Raw genomic sequence first — 19,819 nt, forward strand, 5'->3', positions numbered from 1 at the left:
ATTCAGGGCACACCCAGGTGCCGCTAACTCAGACTCCAGTGGCCTTAGAGACCGGCAATGCTTTACTGCTTTCCCGCAGACGGCCACCTGCCAGGGCCACCAGCCCTAGGACGAGGGGCTGAGGTCTCCTGAGCTACATCTCAGCTTCACGAGGCATCTCCGTTCATCCCTCTGCCTCAGATTACACGGCTTAGAATGTATAATATGCCGCCTTCCCTCTCAGAGTTTGGGGAGGGGTGGGTTGACTGGACCATTAACCAATGTTTATTTAGCATCAACGATGTGGTCAGGCACCACGCAGGATCTGTCCACACGGACCCTACAGGTGCTTCGAGGCCTGAGGGCCCTTGGGGTGCACACAATGACAGCACACGATGAACAGGAAGGGCTCTGGGCCAACTCCTGCTGGGGGACACTCCTTGGAGATGCGGCTCCCCGGAACATGCAGTGTTTGGAAGCAGGAAGCTCAGTGAAACAGGGAGGAAAAGGCTGGGGAAGAAGTGGTAAGCAAGCAGCTTTGTTTAAAGTGCCCAACGCACATCTCTGCTCCCAACTTTATTCAGCAAACAGTCAGAAACAGAGAAATCCACGCCGGTAAAGGGTAATCATTTCCAGCCCGGGGCAGATCTCCTAAAGGGTTTTGTTCTGAACCAAGAGTGTTATTTTAGCTTCCAGTCAATAGTAATTAAGCATGCCTGTACATTCCAGAAAGAGGGGCAAGGGAGATTAACGATAATTAAATCTCTTCTGTATTTGGCTTCGAAATCTCTCCTGAGTAGCCAGCTGTCAGATACTTATTCCAAAGCCTCCATCTGACATAACTCCTACCACCACCATCTGTAACGTCAATTCTGGTCTTAGCTTGAAGGTTTCAATTACATAAAAGGTAACAGGCCCACTAGGACCTGAAAGTCTGGAGTTTCACAAGCGCTGTTCATACCACTTCTCTTGCGCGCCAAATATCTAGAATCTGGTCGGTAATCACATGTGAAGAGAGCCACAGGGCTGGACAGCCCCTTTGGAAGGCCTCTCGCAGGCAAGTTCTGTGCATCTTGTGATTGACAGGGTCTCTAATGAACCTTAATTGTGAGCGCGACAGGCCCAGGAAGGCAGCAACAGATGTGGCAAAGGGGCAACCGCAAACTGCCCAACTAATGAATAAAAAGTGTCCGGCCTGATGAGGGCCCCTGACCCAAAGAAGGGGGAGGGCGGAATCATTCCTCACCCCTGCACCTTTCTAAAGCTCTGACTCCTTTATGCAAGCAATGGGAAGCCTCTGGGTGTGCTGCCAGGTTCCCCTCCCCGACCTCCCATCTCCCCACAAAGAAGAACAGACACAATGCGCTCAGTGGTGGCAGCCTGGACGCGGGGACCACGTGATCATACTACAGCCACTTCTGACTCCATCAGCATTTCGGCTTAGGCCATGGAAGGCCAAAAAGATGCCCTTCCAATGTGGGAAGGAGAAAGCTACACTCTATGAAGACTGAATAGCTTCTCCCTGGTGCTAATTACTGTGACCATGTCTGCATTCAGAGTCAGCCGCCCGCTGGTGACCTGCAGTGACAAGGAGAAAGCTGTTCCTGGAGAAGCTGGGGGCACAGATAGCATGGCGGGAGAGGAACAGGCATCTGAGTCACATGGGCCTGGGGGAACCCTGACCCTGACGCTGCTACTAATCCGCTGAGAGGCTCTGACCAACTCATCTCTCAGTTTCTTCATCTGTAAAATGGTGGACATAGAAGACTAACCTTGTACTAAACATGTAAAGCGTCTAGAATAGTCTCTTGTATCTGACAGTTATCACTTAAAGCCAGGAGACCAGCAGGGTTTCTATTCGTTTGCACAATGACCACATCACACTGGTGCAAGTTCCATGTGATCTCAGAACCCGGTACAGCCACTCTAAGCCAGGTACCATGCGGAAGCTTTACAAACACGATCTCTGGTTCTCAAGGTCAGTGCCCGTCTCCTCGATGGGGAAGTCGAGGCTCAGAGGATACACAGCTAAGATGTGTGGAAGATGAAAGTGAAGTGTGGCTGGGCCTTCAGACTGCAGGGGCTCAGCTGTATTATACCCCACTGCTCCTAAGCACACATTTCGGCCATCCAATCTCACACTAAGAGTTAGCCCCAAAAATACATAACTAAGAATTTTACAGAACTCTGGCCTCCAAGTATACTAAAATACACTGCCTTAACCTCACAAATAAGGGGGGAGGAGGCAGTCACGAGAAGGGAACCATTAAATAACCAATCTGTTTCCAAGCAATGTGCAAAATAACCAGGCACTCTACTTCAAGCCCACCGCGAACTTTCCCTCCTTGGCTGGTGGCATGTGCATCAGTGGTAGGAACAGGTAGCAGCAGGTGAGATGCTAAAACAGCCTCCCCACCACAAGAAACAGATTCAGGAGAGGCCCAAGAGGGGAAAAGCCAGGGACTAGAGGACCACTGCTGGCTGACTGTGAAAGACTCTCAGGCGTGGACCCGGGGTTCTCAAGCTGGAGAAAGGGGTGCCTGGGGGTGACACTGGCAGTGTGGGGGAGGAGAAGAAAGATTAGGGATGTGGGTTCAAGATGGGGACAGGAGATGAGCTGTCCTGAGAAGGTGCAAGTGGAAACTGAATGCAAGGGAAGGCACAAGAAAGCAGGACCCTGGAGAACAGAAAGGATCCCAAGGGCTCCAAGCTCACAGGTGGCCCGTCCTGGATGATATAGAGGTAAGTACCCATGTGGCACACCCCTGGATGGCTGAGGGAAGGCCATGAGGTCAAATGACCTGGGAGGCTACAACGTCAGCTGGCTCGTCCTTGGACACTGAAATCAACCTTAAAGTCTTATCAGACCATCCAACTACTTTGTTTAGCGTTCCTGTCCCAGGGCTTCCAAAGAACTCTGAATGATAATCTGACAACTGGGAGCAGTTATGCACCCAGGGGACTGAAGCAAGGGGAAGGGTGACTGCCAAAGCAATCAGCAAGGGGAGTGAAAAAGACCCACCATCCAGGGAGCCCACCCCCGACCAGAGCAGAGGGAGGAGCGTGCTGTTAGATCACCCTTAGCTCTGTGGAGTGACAAATGTTGTCCCTAGCCATGGAACCAGACAGCCACAGTCTGGCTCTGGCCTCCTCCACTCACTATGGGGTTGAGGGCAGTGGCTTTCTGTTTCCGGCTTTCTGTTCAGGGATTCCAACTTGAGAGTTCGGGAAGGTGGGGGGATGGTTTTCATGACAATCTAAAATCTCCTCCCTTTCAGGTTAAATAAACCAAGACCTTACAACTCTGTGCTGGGTTACACTGTCCCCTTCCAAACCCCGGAAGTCAAGGCTGGGGCTGTGTCCGCCTGGGGAAACAGAGTCAGGGAGGCTGCTGGGGATGTCAGGGCACAGCCTCCAGGCAGGCAGAAGCCAGGGATGCTAATAAAAGCATCAGTCAGCATTTTAAAGCACGTGTCTTATGTGCGCACGTTAGCACTTTATATGCCTTCCCAAATACCCACAGCCACCCCGGGAATGCACGTTTCTTATCCGAATCTGGTCTATGGGAGGAAACTCGGGGAAGTGAGGTAACCTGCCTGAGGTCTCAACGCTGGACAGTGACCAAGGTGGGACTCAAGGCCAGTCAGCCTCACTCTGCCCACTCAAGTGAGCAGCCAAGGTGACGGGGCCTGACCAGGGGAAATCCGCCAGAGGTCCACCTGCTCGCCTCTCTCCCCCTAGTCACCATTCGGGGCAGGTTATGTGATCACAGACCTGAGGGAAAACGATGCCTCTTCTGCCAGCAAAAGGGGACCCTGAAAGTAGTGACATCAACATAAGGGTATCCATGGAGATGCTCCTTTGGTTCCAGCAACAGAACTCGGATTCTGAGACTGAGCCCATCTGGCCCTCACCTCAAAGAGGAGGAGCCGAAGACCCAGAGGGACCTGCTGCTCACAGAGCGGGCTGGCGGCACTAGAAGAAGTCACAACCCAGGCTTCCTGACTTCCGGTAAGACTTGCTCAATGAATGTGATGCTTTCCCCCCCCCATTGAAGGAGCTAGTTCTCTATTTGAAAAAGACAGCAAGAAAAGCTATGTTTCTTTCTATGCCATTTTTATCAAACAGTTAATGAAAATTCAAAACATCACACTCAGTGCCACTGCCCAAAAGAATCTAAAAATCCAGGCCATCTGATGCATAGGTTATGAACCTTTTCTGGAAACCAATGTTTTCCACAGTAGATTGCATAAAAGTGAGTTAGAGAAACGCTGGGTTAAAGGAAAATGGGGTTGTTTCCTCTCTCTCTTTTTTTTTTAACTGCAGGACTTCTCAGAACCTTTATTATGACAATCGGCATGAGGAAACTCCTGGAGGGTAAATAGAGTGCGCCATGTTTCCCCAACTGCTGCTGTCTTTGTTCCTGACGAGACTCAAAACCAAGGTGAGGTGACCAATTTCGTGAAAGTCAGGAGAAGTATAGGTTGCATCCAGAAATATCACCCATTCATTGAGCAGAAGGAGGGGTCATCAGTGAAGGAGGCTTTCCCAGCCAGTCATCTTGTTTCATTTTGCACAGCTCGGACTAGGAAGGACGGAAAGGTTTGTGTGCTGGGCATCTGCACTGCCTCGTCCGTGCATCACTTGTCTGTGCACCTAGCTCTGCTCCAGCACATGGTGGTGGAGGGCCCTGGAATCACACTGCCCGGGTTCACAGGTTGGCTCCCCCACTGCTACCTGGTGACCCTGGACAAGCTGCCGAAGGCCCTGCCGCTGCTTTGGCCCAGTGAGGACAACGATGGCGACAACCTCAGAAGGTGTTTTCTGGAGATTTAAAGACATACACTCTTTGCCAGAAGCTACAAATATTTTTCAGTTTGTTCTCAGCCTTTTAATCATGTTAATCTGCACCTTACTGATGTTCTGATGTTCTCCCTCTGGGTCCTTCACGTTCTATTAATACGAGCCCACGGGAGTATGAGTACGCGCCCTGCAATGGACATTTAGCTTGTTTTGCTTCTAAATGATTAGCTGTTTCAGCAATTTTACTGAGGAATCAATTCCTCCGTCACAGGGAACAATGACTGTCACTCGTAGCTCCCACGTCACTGGGCCTGTTTCTGAGCTGTCCGGCTCCGTCGGCACCTGCCCCCGCGGGCCCCGCAGCGCTCCTCCCGCCTCGTGGGAAGCGTATTCCCAGGTGGCACATTGTTCTACTGTTACAAACGGGATCTTGCCCTCCCATCCCCTGGCATCTTACATGTGTAACTGGTTTATGCCGTGCCGACTTGAGTACATTTGATTTAAAAGCAGTCAATTTACTGACCTGTCCTTTTATTTCCTGCAGTGTAAGAACCTGCTTTTCCTAAAATTTTTAGGTTTGCTTTATTAACTGAAAGAAGAAATAGTAAAATACTAATACTACTTGTGATTGGGCAGGACTTTTTTTTTAAGGAGCACCCCACCCCCAACACACAATGTCGTGTGTGTGTGTGTGTGTGTGTGTGTGTGTGTGTGTGTGAGCACGCACGCTGGGGGTTTGGGGGATTGGGGGGCGAGGGGAGTCTGCTGAAGAAGCTTTCACCCCTGCACAGCTGCTCCAATGAGCCCACTGCTCCCATCAGCCAGGCCAGGCAGAATCAGGCAGCAGTTTCTTTGCTCATTAAACTCTGAAGGAGCTTCATACAAGGTGAGGCAGGAAGAGAAATTTTAAAAGCCTTTTTTCCTGAGGTACTTCAAAGTTCCATGGTGACCACCCTGCCCTCATCACAAATTTCCTTTGCAGCTTCACCTTTGAAGATGGTTTGACCTTAGCAGGACATATGGGAAGTGACATACTGTAATGTTTTCATTTTTAAAGACAGTAGTAATTCCATGGACAATATGCTGGACCCAAAGCTGGGTCTGACTCTTCCCTTGGTCACGTATCAGGTAGGGGCCTCACATGGCTCTGGGACATCCTCAGGTCCATCTATAAAAGGGGGTCCTCCCACTTACTTTACAGAGCGGCTATGAAGGTAAACGAAGTAATGGATGAGATGTATTAATGATGAGGCACATACATACTAGTGCTTCTGACATTTGATGGCTGTTCATTAAAGCTATTTCTTTTCCTATGTCATTCACTGAAAAAGACTTTATGGAGAATGAAAAGAGGCGGAGTCAAATTCTAAATCTGAGACCAAACAAAAAATAATTTCTGTTTTGAACTTCATAATCTCCTATGGAAAATAACAAAAGCATACTACAGGGTGGCTGACATTAAAGGGGATGGGAGACAGCTTTCAAACCACTTAGCTTTGGAGAATATCAAGCCTGAAGCCATAGTGGGTAATTTACCCTGACTGTTCTGGAATGGTCAGGACCAGCGGACATATCGTTACAGTCTCCTGGAGCAAAGTCTGCTTCACTCCCCAAGGAACAAGCACACAAAAGGAAGCAAATAACCCTGTACTTTTCTCCTTTGCTCGTTTGGTTTCAGGTTTAACTGTCTGGACTGCATGTGCAGTCTCATTCTTAATGAGATCAAATGAGGGTCTATTAATCTGCATATAACAGAACTCATCAGAATTTCAAATAACTTCTGGCCATAGCTATGGGGTGGGGGCAGGTTAGGTGAGGGGCCCCAGGGAAGCCCCACATTCTCTTTCTAAGCAAATGATGCCATTTCATCCTAGTTTAGAAGGGCTGCCTAGCTGCCACCTTGACATAAATCACCATTGGGTGGCAAGGTCCTTGCCTCAGCCACAGGCTGGGGTCCTGAGAGGGCACCTCCCTCTGAAGAGGCCCCCTGGGTGGGGAACAGAGGGCCAGTCCGGCACCTCGGGTCCAGAGTCCGCTTTCTCACTCTGCCCTGCTTTAGTCAGACAGCTGAAGTCCATTCAAAGAGCAAAATGCATGCATGAAAAGGCTCACCACAACTTTTCAAGGAATGGAGTTCATTAACATACTGCTGCAGGCCCCTGGCGGGAATGCCTTCTCCCCTTGTAAAGGGGGAACTGCAGCACAGAATCGCCTGCAGGAAAGCTCAGAATAAGCTCAGAAACATCAGCACGACAGAGGCTGTGCAGGGTCCCTGCACAATTACCAATCATCCGGGCCATTCCTCTACCCCCGCTCCAGAGACAACATCCGGCCCTGGAGAGAAAACTTCCTGGAGACCCCACCGCAAACACGCGAGTGGAAGCCAAGCGCCCCTACGCCCAACAGAAACCCACAGAGAACCTGCCCAGGTACCAGGGAACGAATAGGGGCCAGCACAGGCCCCTCCTCGCCTGGCAGGGCTACAGAACCCTGGCCCCAGCCCCGTGCGCCACGGGGGGGCACCCCCTTCCCCTGGGCTCCTGGGGGCCCGACAGCAGGGAGACTAAGTGCTGAGGGGAGACCCAGTCACAAAGCCCAGCTGAGCATCTCCAACCAAGGTTCCAGAGCACCAGCACACGCACACAGCAAAGCCATGTCCCTGGATGTGGGGAGGGGTGCCACTTCCTGGAGCAGCAACTTGACTCAAGGCCTTGGTGGAGAAAGCATTCTTTTTATGTTACAATGTCTTGCATGTGGGCATGTTATGGTTTGGAATGCACTTTTTAAAAAAGACAACACACAAAATTCTCTGCTAGAGGCAGCCACTTTCGGCTTTGCCCTCAAAACTCCAAAGATATGTATGTGCTCTCTGCAGGAATACTTTGTCAGAAATACTTCGGGAAAGGATCTGAGAAGCAGTTACGAGGCCAGGTGCAAGGTGGCCAGCAACCAGTCAGAAGAGAGGGTGCAGCTTGCTGAAGAGCCTGTACCACCTTCAGGCAAAGCGAAGGAAAAGAGCCGGGCCTGCTGTGACCCGTGACAGGTATGCCGCGTGCAGAGCGGGCATGGCTGAGCCCTCCCCCTTCCAGAAAACCGCGCCTGAGCTCCCCAGTGACGTCAGCTCTGTGGAGCGAGGCCTTTCATCGAGCAGCCCCAGCGCCCAGGATGGGGTGTGGTGCTCAGAGACGTTAAATACTTGGAGAAAGAATAGCTCAGTCCCGCGATTCTAGATAGCCGTTGGCAGAGCTGATTAGCTGGTCAAGACCAAAGGGCCGAGACAATCCAGCCAAGGTCATTCTTATCACGGATCCAGCTCTAGGCTCCCTGTATTTTTTTTTCCCCTGTGGAAGAAAAGCCAAGGAGTAAAGGTTGTGTTTCTTCCCAGGGCTGAGCGCAGGGTCTGGTTCACAGGAGGCGCTCAGTAAATGCTGGCTGAGTGCACCGGCTTTTCGCCTAGGCTAAGACCTCTTTAGCATGAAGACATTTTAAATGCTGTCTTTGAAATAAAGGAGGAAATATGCTGGTATGAGACTGTTTTAAATCTGGTTACTCTCCAACACAGATGAACCTGATCATGTGTGGCCTCCCGGGCCCCCCGCCCAGCACATCCTCATCCCCTGCGGACAGAACTGAGCTCTATGCTCTCTTCCACACAGCTCTCCCCGGGAAAAGCACTTCCAGATCTCACAGATTCAACTATCAGGGACTGAAAAATGGCAATGCTTTGCAGAAATCAGATAATCAGTAACATTAATGACTGTTAAATAGTAACATTAGCCTTAATTTCAATCACAAAGGTGTGCGAGCTTGACTTCCTGGCTGCTTCATGGAGCGGGGTGTTGGCAACACAAGCTGAAGGTCTCTGCTCGCTGGTTCACCCCGTGCCCTCCAGCTGCCAAGCAGGAATCTCCCTGCAGACTTCACACTACCTACAGGTGGACAACTTCTGTGAACTGCTCAAAGTATAGGTACTGCTGAGGCTGGCCCTTTCTATTTCTGGAGGGCAATTCTGGCTGCTAAAAAGAAATGTGCTGAGATGAAAACCGATCAAGTTCTCCACTCCCTGGTCCAAGCATCAGGACGGCTCTTCCACCGCTAACCCACAGGCCTGGCAGAATGGCCAAGGTGCTTTCCCAGCTCTGAAGTCTTCCCCCTTGCCTGAGCAAAGTCTGGGAAGACCCAAGGGCTGGGCCTTCGGGTGACTACAAGCAAAGGCGGGAAAAGGAATTAAAACCTGAAGCAACCAACGTTTGCAAGCAAAGACTTTTCTGCCCGGTTAAACAGACTTAGGGCTATTTTTGGTTTGCTCTTAAAAAGGCAAAGGACGATGGCCTGCTGGGTGCCAATTTGCAGAAACAAACTCCTTCCTCAGCTCAGGGCTCAAAATACACCCCAGCCGAGAAGTTTCGGCTAGCGCTGCCAGTGTGCAGAGTAAAGCCATAGAAGGTCAAAGTTTAGGAAGCCAAGGGAGCATCTTAGCATCATATGATTCCTGCCCACATGGACTTGTGGGTATTTCTGAAACAGCTTAACAACGGACTTCGGCTGGCTTCATTCTGGTACAATGGGATTAATATGTGATAAAACGATGTTTTGGTCATCTGCAAAGGAAGGTCAGTTCCCACCAATCAGAGTACACATCATAATCCCAAGGCAGCAAAAGCTCTGCTGGTGGAAAGGAAAAAAAAAAAAAAAAAGAAAAGAAAAGAAAACCAATCTGGCATGATAAATCGGGCTGCCCTGGCCAAGCTGCCAAACATACGCCACATTTCTCTTTAATTCTACTCTGAAATTGGACCACTGGTGGACTGGATCAATCCCCCCACAGCTCTCTGGCTCCGACATCTAAGCGAGGCCATTCCCTTCACAGGGAACGCTGGCAAATCCTAACATTCTTGTCAGTCTTACACTTGGAGACTTTTCTTGAAAACAACTGCCTCCCCGTCATTATTTGAGGCAGGTGAGCCCAGGAGGAATGCCTGCAATGCACACCGGGCCAGAGCATGAGCTGCTCTGAAAACATCTGACTGATCCCAGATTCCACGAAACAAAGGCCCAGACGCACTGCTTCTCAATGGGCCCACAACAGGGCAGGTTTTCTACAATTACCACTTTGGGAAGAAAACAAAACAACAAGTGAACTTCAGAGTCACAGCGATACACTCAACAGGGACCAACTCTTAAAAGAACAGAAGAATTTTGCAGCAAATCCAGTTAAAAAACAACAACAAAAAGAACAAAAAAACACCCTGTCATTTCCAAGGAAAACAGAAGAAAAATAGTAGTGATGAAAGAAAAACATTCAGAGAAGTAATTTTCAGGACTGGTCACTGGATCCAGCACAAACCAGCCCAAATGCCCCACACACACTGCAGTGCATAGCAAGGACCTTGAAGCAAGCAAGACCATTAATCAGAAGGTGGCTTTTGAAGCATGTCAATATAGTTTTAATGAGGCATGCCTTACCAGATCCTAATTCGTTGAAAAGTTATGCTCCATTTCCATTTTGACACTCATCATAGTTCAAATTAAAAAATTAATGAGAATACCAAATCCCCAGTCCATTCCCGGTTGATGGGAATCCACCATGGCATCTTGCTCAGGCTCAGCAGGGAGACAGGGGCCCAAGGTTGGTCCCCATACCACCCGGCAGGGGTCCAGCCTCCCCATGAAGCAGCGGACAAAAGCAAATTGCACATCCTAAGTGGCCCAGCTCTAAGAAGGGAATGTCTTTCATGTCTCTACTTTACTTTTTTTTAATTATGTGAACTTTAAATAATTTTCCATAATACATCTATGCCTTAATATTTTAGATTAATAATGAATCAAATTATTTAACACTTCTTCCCCAGACAGGTAAGACAGACACATGAGGAAGATGCACCATATTTAATCTGCTGCTCTGAGTGTGAGTGATTCGACCCGAAGGCTCCCAGCAGCTATCCCAGGAGGAGCAGTCAGGATTCCTGTGCCACCTAGTTCGCCACAGCACTGCCCTGCTTCTTCCTCAGAGTCTACATCACCTAAAAAAAGGTGAAGTGGTGATACGGACATTTGAGGGGTATTGTGAAAATTAGATGAAATGATAACACAAACGGCAGCATCCAGCTCAGCCCCGGGAATATAGCAGGTGTTCAGCGAGTGTTAGCTGCCGACCCCACAACCTACGTCTGCCTCCCTCCCCTCCTCCAGCCACATTCCACAGAAGACAGAGTTAAAAGTGGGAGAGTAGCGCGTTCTGGCAGTAATCTCTGGGCTGCCGCACACCACACGTCGCCTATCAGGGACAGAGTGTGGTGTGTCCAACCTGGGCCTAAGTTCCCACCAGCACACTAAGCCCCCAGGCTGCCTCTCTCACCTGGGGCGAAAGAAGGCTCCTGATGCGCCTCCCATCACCATCAACGCTGTGGTTTCCCTGCTGAGCCCAAGTAAAACCAGCTCGTGCAGCGAGGGAACTGGCTGTCCAGGCTCCCACCAGTGCAGCTGCCTGCGCATCTGACATACAGAGTGACGAGGGAGCCACAGAGAAACTGCCCAGCTGCGGAAAAACACTTCCACTGCCATAAGAACAAGACAGCCTGTTGAACACCAAGAAGACTCCGCTGAGAAAAATGTGCTCATCGCTTCTTACTTCTATGTTTGGTCTATTTCTAAATCACAGTAATAACTACATCGGTGAACTAAGCAGAAACGCAGCCGAGCACGCCGTTGGGCCAAGCGGGAAAGCAGCAGTCTCTGCAGCTGACCCAGTGCGGGGCCGGACCCCACCCTCGGCTTCAGCCCCCTCCTCCCATGCACCCCACCCAACCCGCACACGATCAATCAAAACTCTCCGACCCAGAAAAAGAAGGCACACAGCACCTCCCAGGCTGCACCCTGCAGTGCTACCCCGAAGGACTGATGGGCAGTAAATAAGGCCATGCAGGTAAACTGCTCAGCACGCGGCACTGCACACAAAAGTTCCTAAGTGGGCAGATGGTGACAATTTCACATCACGTGCATGCCCTCCCTGCTAACTTTCAAGGACACCTCCTACCTATCCAACTTAACATTTCATCATTTCCCAGTAAAGATCATTTCTTTGACTCACATTTCATACGCTCATCCAATGTCTGAGCCAATGTTTAACACTTAGGCTCTTCCACATAAAACTCCAAGTGTATGGCACCCCCAGAAAAACCTGAAAATAAGCCACAGATGCTCATACTCCCACAGGACAAGAAGCGCCTGCAACAAAGGGTCCACCCGCCAGACCCCTTCTTTACACCAAGGCCGTTTTAGGGATCTATTCCACCTCCCACCCCCAACCCCGGGCTCTGGGTGTGTGACCCCAATTCTGAGCATATAGTGGGTTCACTTGCATCACAATTCAACCTTCTGTTCTTTAACACTCGTCTAAAATGGAGATCTGTCTAGCCAGGACCTGTCAGTTTCCATCCACCACTTCCTCACTTCCATCACAAGCACCTGCAGCTGGCTTTCTCATCAGCACTATTTACCTCGAGAAATCTCCTCCTCGCTTCTAAATTATTACACAGAAAAGATAGCAAGCCCCAACTCCGCCCACAGGTTTGACTGTTCACACAGCTGCCTCTCGCTGGGAGTTTGTGTCCCTGTAAATACAAATAGTTGCACAATGGACCTTCCAGACCTCTGTGAAGAGTTTTATCTGTGAATGATGCAAGTCTCCTGCAGTAACGTTTTTTCCCTAGTAAAACTGTTCTGAATTCACACGATGGAACTAAATATATCACTACGGCATAAGAACAAGTTCTCAAGTCACCATTTTAAATGAAATCTAACTGATAGCAATGGTTGGCAACTAATGGTTACACCCAAGAAGGCAGGGGACACAATGAAAAGAATAGGGGACAATCTCGGAGGGCTCAGGTTCTGACCCGGAGTTGGAACCCACTGGCCAAATGACCTAGTAACTCAGTTGGCTCTTGAGGACTGATTTTATTTTACTTCTTTTCATTATTTCCCATAGCTTTATAGGTGTTTTCGAATACTGTGAACATTTTCAAATAACATTATGGGGCAAGTTAATCTTTGGCATCATTTTGAGACCAATCATTCCACATATATGAATACACAAGTAAAGATTTAAAAATTACATGTGATGAGCTCTTTTTTTTTAAGCCAATTTTTGGGTTTTATTCCATTTCAAGCTAGAAGTGAAGCCATAAAGCATTTGTACTGCTTCAGCTGGAGAAACATCCACCGTGGCAGAGACTAGCAGAACCTGGTACCGGGCCCTGCTAGAAGCCTGCTGGATGTGTGTGGCCTCTTCTTCCCTGTTCCTAAAGGTAAGCTCCAAGCAAGTGAAAGCAAGGCATCGGGGGCAAGAGGACAGGTTGTAATCAGAGTGCCTGTGTTGGGTTTTATTAACAACACAGATGGCACTGAAAGAACGGCAACCATGGGAACCTCACCTCTGTCTGGAGGAATCTCGTAACCCAGGAGGGTGCCTGGCTGGAGAGAGAGAAGGTTTCTTGCGTGCTCTGAATTCTGCAGGGAAGAGGGGACACAAAGGCAACCAAGCCCCAGCCCCACAAGAAACCACACAAACAGGCACTTACCAGGTCGATCAGGTCGCTGAGGTTTTTCTCGATTTGCTGTGGAGGCAGGCGCCTCATCAAGTCCAAGGCACAGTCCAGCTGCTGGTCACTCTGTCAAGGGAGAGACAGGAGCGTCTGAGTCACTGTGCACCAGAAACACGAAAAACAAAACAAAACAAAAACCCTTTTCAAAAACATCCTCGCAGTTGCAGCTTGCTGGGGCATCTTGAGACCAGACAGGCCTGCGGGGGCCCCTCCCCCACATCTCCTGGAGGGAGATGCACCAGTCCCTCTCTGGTAGCAGTGTCTGTCTCAAGTGGAAACATCCAAAAGTTAGTTAAGCAAGTGGGAGGTGGGCTGGAGAGCTGGGAAAGCTGCCTTGCTTTACCCACATCTCAAAGCCCCATCAACTTTCCCTCCCCAATGAGACAGACCATCAGACGTATTAACTCCCAACTGGTTCTGCAGTGAGCTGGCTCGCGTCACAGGTTAGGCACTGTCCTTTGCTGGAACCTGGACGTGAACATCAGGAAATATGCTGGATGAGCTCCACGCCAGGGGAAAAACAAGTGGCAAGATGCGCGCAGATGTTTACACTTCTTCAATCGTTCAGCTGAGGCTGGGTACACCTTCCTGGGTGCCAGGCCCTTGCAAAACAGACCAAGACCTGTACCACCTACAGCCAAGCGCCCGCTCTCGCTGGCCACGTGAACTACACGTGCATAAACTGGGGGTAGGTCTGGGAGGATCCAGACAGCCGGTGTTCCCTGAGCACCCTCCCTGAGCTGTGCACGAGTGCTTCACAATAAGCCCTCCATTTCATATTCATGCTGCAAATATTTGCAGAGAGCCACCATGTGCCAGTCACCACAAATACGTAATAAATAATGAAGGGAGGGAGGGAGGATCTGACTGGGGGCAAGACTGGTAGAGAACAAAGTATTAATCGTGCACAGTGGGCTACAGCACAGGAGAGGCCACAGGAGGAATGACCAGAAACAAGGTGAGAAAGGAGGCCCGGTGAAATGGTGAGGACATCACACGCGACCCCAAGATGGGCAAGTAAGGCAGACGGAGTCCCCGACACAACCAACCCGACGCACTCTCTGATTTGTATCCTGAATCCGCTCTGCTCAGGCCTATCTCGGGATTTTTAAAACCCCTAAACCAACAATCTAAAGAATCTTCATAGACTACACAAGGTCTTCCTGGCAACACAACATTTGGTGGTAATTAAATATAACCTTTGGGGGAAAAAATTATATTTATATATGTATAAAACCTTTGATTATGGCCCCATTAGCACTTCCAGGCAAATGAACCACAGACAGGCTGCGGGACAAGGACCCACTTTATCCACACCAAAGACATAACACATTAAATTAACTGGAGGCAATTTCACTTCCAGGTAATTGATATGGCATGCACGGCAGGTTGTTTTCAAAAAAGAAAAAAACAAAAACAAAAAAACCTTATCCCCTGCTCAATATGGTTATCAGTGACAATTTATTCTGAGACATACAACAAACTGGCTATAACCTGCAGAGAAACACACACACACACACACACTCTCTCTCTCTCTCCCCCTCCCCCTCCCCCCCCCCCCCCCTCTCCCCCCCCCCCCCCCCTCTCTCTCTCTCTCTCTCTCTCTCTCTCTCTCTCTCTCCAGGGAACTTACAGCACTTGCTTTGCTTAGTGAAACACTCCAGCAACCAGGTATTCCCTGCTTGGGCCATGTCTTCTATGCCAGCCAAGGCCACGGTGATGTGGGTCTAGCCAGCTGCCAGGGTAAGACATTTTGACACCACTTCTAGGGTCAGGAACACAAATAAACTGATTTGACACTAGAGGGACTTATAGCCAACAGCCTCTTCTGGCATTCAGTAACTTATGACCCTGGGCAAATTTCTTAACTTCAAGGAATCTCTGCTTATTTATCCCATGAAACGGAATAAAGGAAACCCCATTGAAAATAGAAACAGAGGCAGAAGGGGGAGCTCTCTTGCACTACCAGTCAACACACTCCAATAGGGAAAGAGGTACCTTGCATTCCCAGCAGGAAGGGGTCTCTACACCCCAGAGGAGGAAATAAGAGTTCTCCTTGCTCAGGAACAACCCCAGCTAGTGGGAAGCCACCATCACCCTGAACTCTCAGTTTCCTCCAACGGACGTTCCTTCAAAGCACCCCTCTCTGTGCCCGCTTTTTTCTATAATGTTCCTCTCCTTTGTTTGCTGGACTTGTGTATAGTTTTTGCTATTCTTTTCCTGAACTGCAATTCTCTGCTATTCCTGAATAAACCCATTTTGCCAGTAAAATAACTGGCTGTTTTATTTTTAAGGTTGACAGTCCATAAAATAGGGATTAATACCTACTTCACGGGGTTGTTGGGATGATTTAGCTAATAGCTGTGAAATGTTTAAAAATAGTGGTATGGGTTTGAATGGGAGTATTTTTTGTGTATGTGTGCAAAAATGTGATTTAATTTAAAAAATTTAAAAATATAAATATTTTATAACACTTGCCTGACTCAACCCAACCTTAAAGTCTTTTCCTGTTGCCCTCAACTGGAGCTAGGTGTTCAAACTCCATAAAATAGCTATGTACGCCCTTGGCCGTGCAGGAATAGAAAACCCTAAATGATTCAAGTTAAATTAGTTAAAAGGTGTAAATTAATGGGCCAAAGACCTTAACAGACATCTCACCAATGAAGAGATACAGTGGCAAATAAGCATATGAAAAGATGCTCAACATCACGTCACCGAGAAATGCAAATGCAAATGAGATATCATTACACATCTACTAGAATTGGCTGAAATCCAGAATTTTGTTAACACAAAAAGCTGAAAAGCATATGAAGCAACAGTAACTGATTCCTTGATGGTGGACAGGCAAAATGGTACCATCACTTTCAAAAACAGTTTGGCGGTTTCTTACAAAACTAAACGTGTTCTTAACACACAATCGGGCAGTCATGCTCCTTGGTATTTCCCCAAAGAAGCTGAAAACTAGTGTCTACACAAAAACCTGCCCACAGATGTTTATGTCAGCTTTAATTTTTGACAAAACTTGGAAGCAGGCAGATGTCCTTCAGTAGGCGAGTGGATAAAGAAACTGTGGTACATCCAGACAATGGAATGTTACCAAATCATGAAAAGACCTGATGAAAGAAGCCCATCTAGAAAGGCTACCAACTATATGACTCCAGCTGCATGACGTTCCGGAAGAGACAAGACTACAGAGATAATGTTAAAAAAAAAAAACTCAGCGGTTGCTGGGGGCTAGAGGGGAGCAGATGAGCACAGGCAGAGACCTATCCCGGATAATACTATCGTGGTGGGTACGTGTCATTTTCAGTTTGTCCAAACCCACAGAACATGAGCCCTAATGGAGGCTATGAATTTTGAGTGGTTATGACGTGGCAGTGTAGGTTCACCAACTACAGCTCTCCTGGCGGAAGCTGACAGTGGGAGAGGCTACGCGTGTTCACGGAGGCAGGCAGGGAGGAGATGGGAAATCTCCATAGCTTCTGCTCAATTTTGCTATGAATCTAAAACTGTTCTCAAAAAATCAAGTCTATTAAAAAAAAATGGTGTGTATTAGCATTTCTCAACTGGGATTGACTGTGCCCTCCCCACAAACCCCCAGGAGACATGTGGAACGTATGGAGATATTTTTGGTTGTCATCACTGTGCGGGCGGGGAGCTACTGGTATCTACTGGGGAGGGGGCAGGGATGCTTCTAAAAACCCTACAATGCACAGGACAGACCCCAATAACGTGGCCCAAAATGTCAGTAGAGTCAAGTTTGAGAAACCCTTGTTTAAAAGAACTGTTTTAGGGACTGCATACTCCCAGACAGATAAATGTAAGGTCCCAGAAAACTGCATGTGCACAGAAACATTTTATATACAATTCTAAATCACAGACTACCCATAACATTAAAAACTTCTGGTCTTTGGAAACAGTTTCAACTGGATAGTAACAATATTCCTGAGAACTTGAAAAAAAATTTTAGATTGAAGCCTAGCTACACTGAATCTTTAATCCAGAACATAGCGGGATGTTCAGAAGAGATTAAGCAGAAATTGAGTACTGTATTAGCCAGGAAAAGTAAAGTCGTAACTTGACCGGAGAGTCAACATGAAAAGGCATTGTTTAACTGTTCTGTGGCGCCTATTCACATACCCTCAACCCCAATATGCTGATCACAGCCTTACCACCACCCACCCCCCGGGTGTGCTGGTAACATAAGGCTTCCTTCTGGACCGTCCTCTGACTGTATTTAGTGGAAAGCACTAAAATACTACTACAAAAATGGTCTCACTCATGTTTTGTATTAATCCCAATAATCTTAATAGGAAATATTCATTACAGATTTCTAGAGCTAAAGATGTCTAACTATCATTAAATTTAAAGGATTTAAAGTTTCCTATAAGCCAAGCAACATGGGAAAGCTTAATGATGGCTCATAAAAAGTTAAAATTAGAGTTAGCTGGAGCCCTTCACTTGGGAGTCATCCCAAGTCCTGAAGGGTCCAGACAGGAAATAGCACAAGAGAATGAAGAAAACATGGATGATCTACAGCTACATGCAACAACATGAGTGACCGCAGAAACAGAACGATGGCGGGGCTCGGGTGGGGAAGCAAGTCCCAGGGGACCTCCCAGGATGCTGCCCCTTCTGGGAAGTGCAAAAACAAGCAATGCTGCTGGACACCTGAAACTAACACTGTAAATTAACTATACTGCAATTTTTTAAAAGTCAATTAAAGAAAAGCTTTGAGGAAAAAAAAGCAATACTGAACTTTATTATTTTGTGTGTGTGTGTGTGTGTGTGTGTGTGTGTATTTCAAACTAATATGGCAAGGCTTTCTTATTAGCCAAGACAAGAGAATGATAAATACAAAATTCAGAGAAGTGAGAAGAGTAGTTATAAGGGAAGAAGCCATCAGCAGAAGATCAAAGTCGATATTCGTCTAGGTTGTGCACAGAACAGTGGGTTCAAGGATAGTCATGGTATCATGATGCTTAAGCTTACACATGTGTTCCTTTATAGTTACCAGATACCTAAATTTTTTATGGATTATTTTATTTTCATATTTTTCACTTTTTATCTGTGATATCACAGGGGGAGGTGGTTTATTTACTTATTTATTTTAATGGAGGCACTGGGGATTGAACCCAGGACCTCATGCATGCTAAGCATGGGCTCCACCACTGAGCTAGACCCTCCCCCATTACCTAAATTTTTTTGAATTGATTTTTGTGTACTGTGTAAGACAGTGGTCCAGTTTCATTCTCTTGCATGTGACTGTCCAATTTTCCCAACACCATTTCTTGAAGAGACTATCCTTTCCCCATTGTATATTCTTGGCTCCTCTCTCGTAAATAAACTGACCATATATGCATGGGTTTATTTCTGAGTTCTCTATTCCGCTTCATTGTCATCATTTCACTTCACTAAATATTTTTTAAAGGTAGTAGAAAAAAATACAAACAAGAGCAAGCAAGGACAGGAACTGGGATTCGGGTGCTCAGAGTCCGAAGTCTGCACTGTCACTGGATGTCTGTGATTTAGTCTGCTCACTTAACCTCATGGCCTGGGATTTGGGCCAGATGGCCTCTAAGATTTCTCCTAGGTGGCCTGTGCACTGTCTCCTAGTGTAAGTGCAGATGTACCCACTGGGTCCCACCTGCCCCACCCTTCAGTAGCCCCCTGCAGGCCTACAACTCGGTTTCAACTCAATAACCATGCCTTGAGTGCCAACCACTGGCCAGGCCCTGGACCAGGCTCAGTGAATGAAACCTAGTCCTGATGCTCAAGCAACCATCCACAAGAGAGGAAATTATCACAATGCGAGTGTGATGTCCACAACAACGGGACGCAGAAGGGTGCAAACGAGGCACAGCTCACAACACCCTGATTTGCACTTCTTCATGTATCTGTTATTTCCCTAGGATTTCCTGCCCTGGTCACTGCTAATTGGCTTCCTACTTATCTTGTGTACTATCATCCCATGACAAAGGGCTCTCCACGTGACAGTTCCTTCAAACTCCTAACTGATCCTGACACTTTCCTCATAAAACGCGCTTCCCCAGTTCCACCTTCCGCTGGTGGGGGTCCAGCTCACAAGGTAAACAGCAAACGAATGACCACGTCACTTCACTCTCCAGAATTCTGTGCCCATTCAATTAGTCATTCAATAATTATTTGAGCGTCTCCTAGGTGACAAGCACTGTTTCTGATGCTGAACGGTGAAAATAACAAAGTCCCTGTCTCCAGGAACTTACAGTGTAGTCAAAACCTATCCAGAAAAAGATCGGAGACGAGCCCTTGTAAGGATGCTGGGATAAGGAGGGGACGGCTTCCCCGCCGTAAGCTGGTGAGGCTCCGAGGGACGGGTTTAAGCATTTGGTGGTGTTTTTTCAGAATATAAACTGAGCTAGAGAATGTTCCACTTTCTGCTGGCTTTTCAC

At 47.9% G+C, this 19,819-nt stretch overlaps 1 protein-coding gene and 1 long non-coding RNA gene across 5 annotated transcripts in view; both read right to left on the reverse strand.

Moving 5' to 3' along the window:
* Nucleotides 1-8,516, reverse strand: part of LOC116668275 — a 20,423-nt gene extending 11,907 nt beyond the window's left edge. The window contains exon 1 of the long non-coding RNA XR_004325374.1: nucleotides 8,437-8,516. This is a non-coding gene — a long non-coding RNA (uncharacterized LOC116668275). The remainder of the gene's footprint in view (nucleotides 1-8,436) is intronic.
* Nucleotides 1-19,819, reverse strand: part of CAPZB (capping actin protein of muscle Z-line subunit beta) — a 130,859-nt gene that overhangs the window by 58,585 nt on the left and 52,455 nt on the right. For all 4 annotated transcript variants that reach the window (XM_014562229.2, XM_032495319.1, XM_006188275.2 and 1 more), the window contains exon 2: nucleotides 13,365-13,454. In XM_014562229.2, coding sequence (XP_014417715.1) covers nucleotides 13,365-13,454 — 90 coding nt within the window. The remainder of the gene's footprint in view (nucleotides 1-13,364; nucleotides 13,455-19,819) is intronic.

Source organism: Camelus ferus, chromosome 13 (assembly GCF_009834535.1).
Source record: "Camelus ferus isolate YT-003-E chromosome 13, BCGSAC_Cfer_1.0, whole genome shotgun sequence".
Taxonomy (NCBI): Eukaryota; Metazoa; Chordata; class Mammalia; order Artiodactyla; family Camelidae; genus Camelus; species Camelus ferus.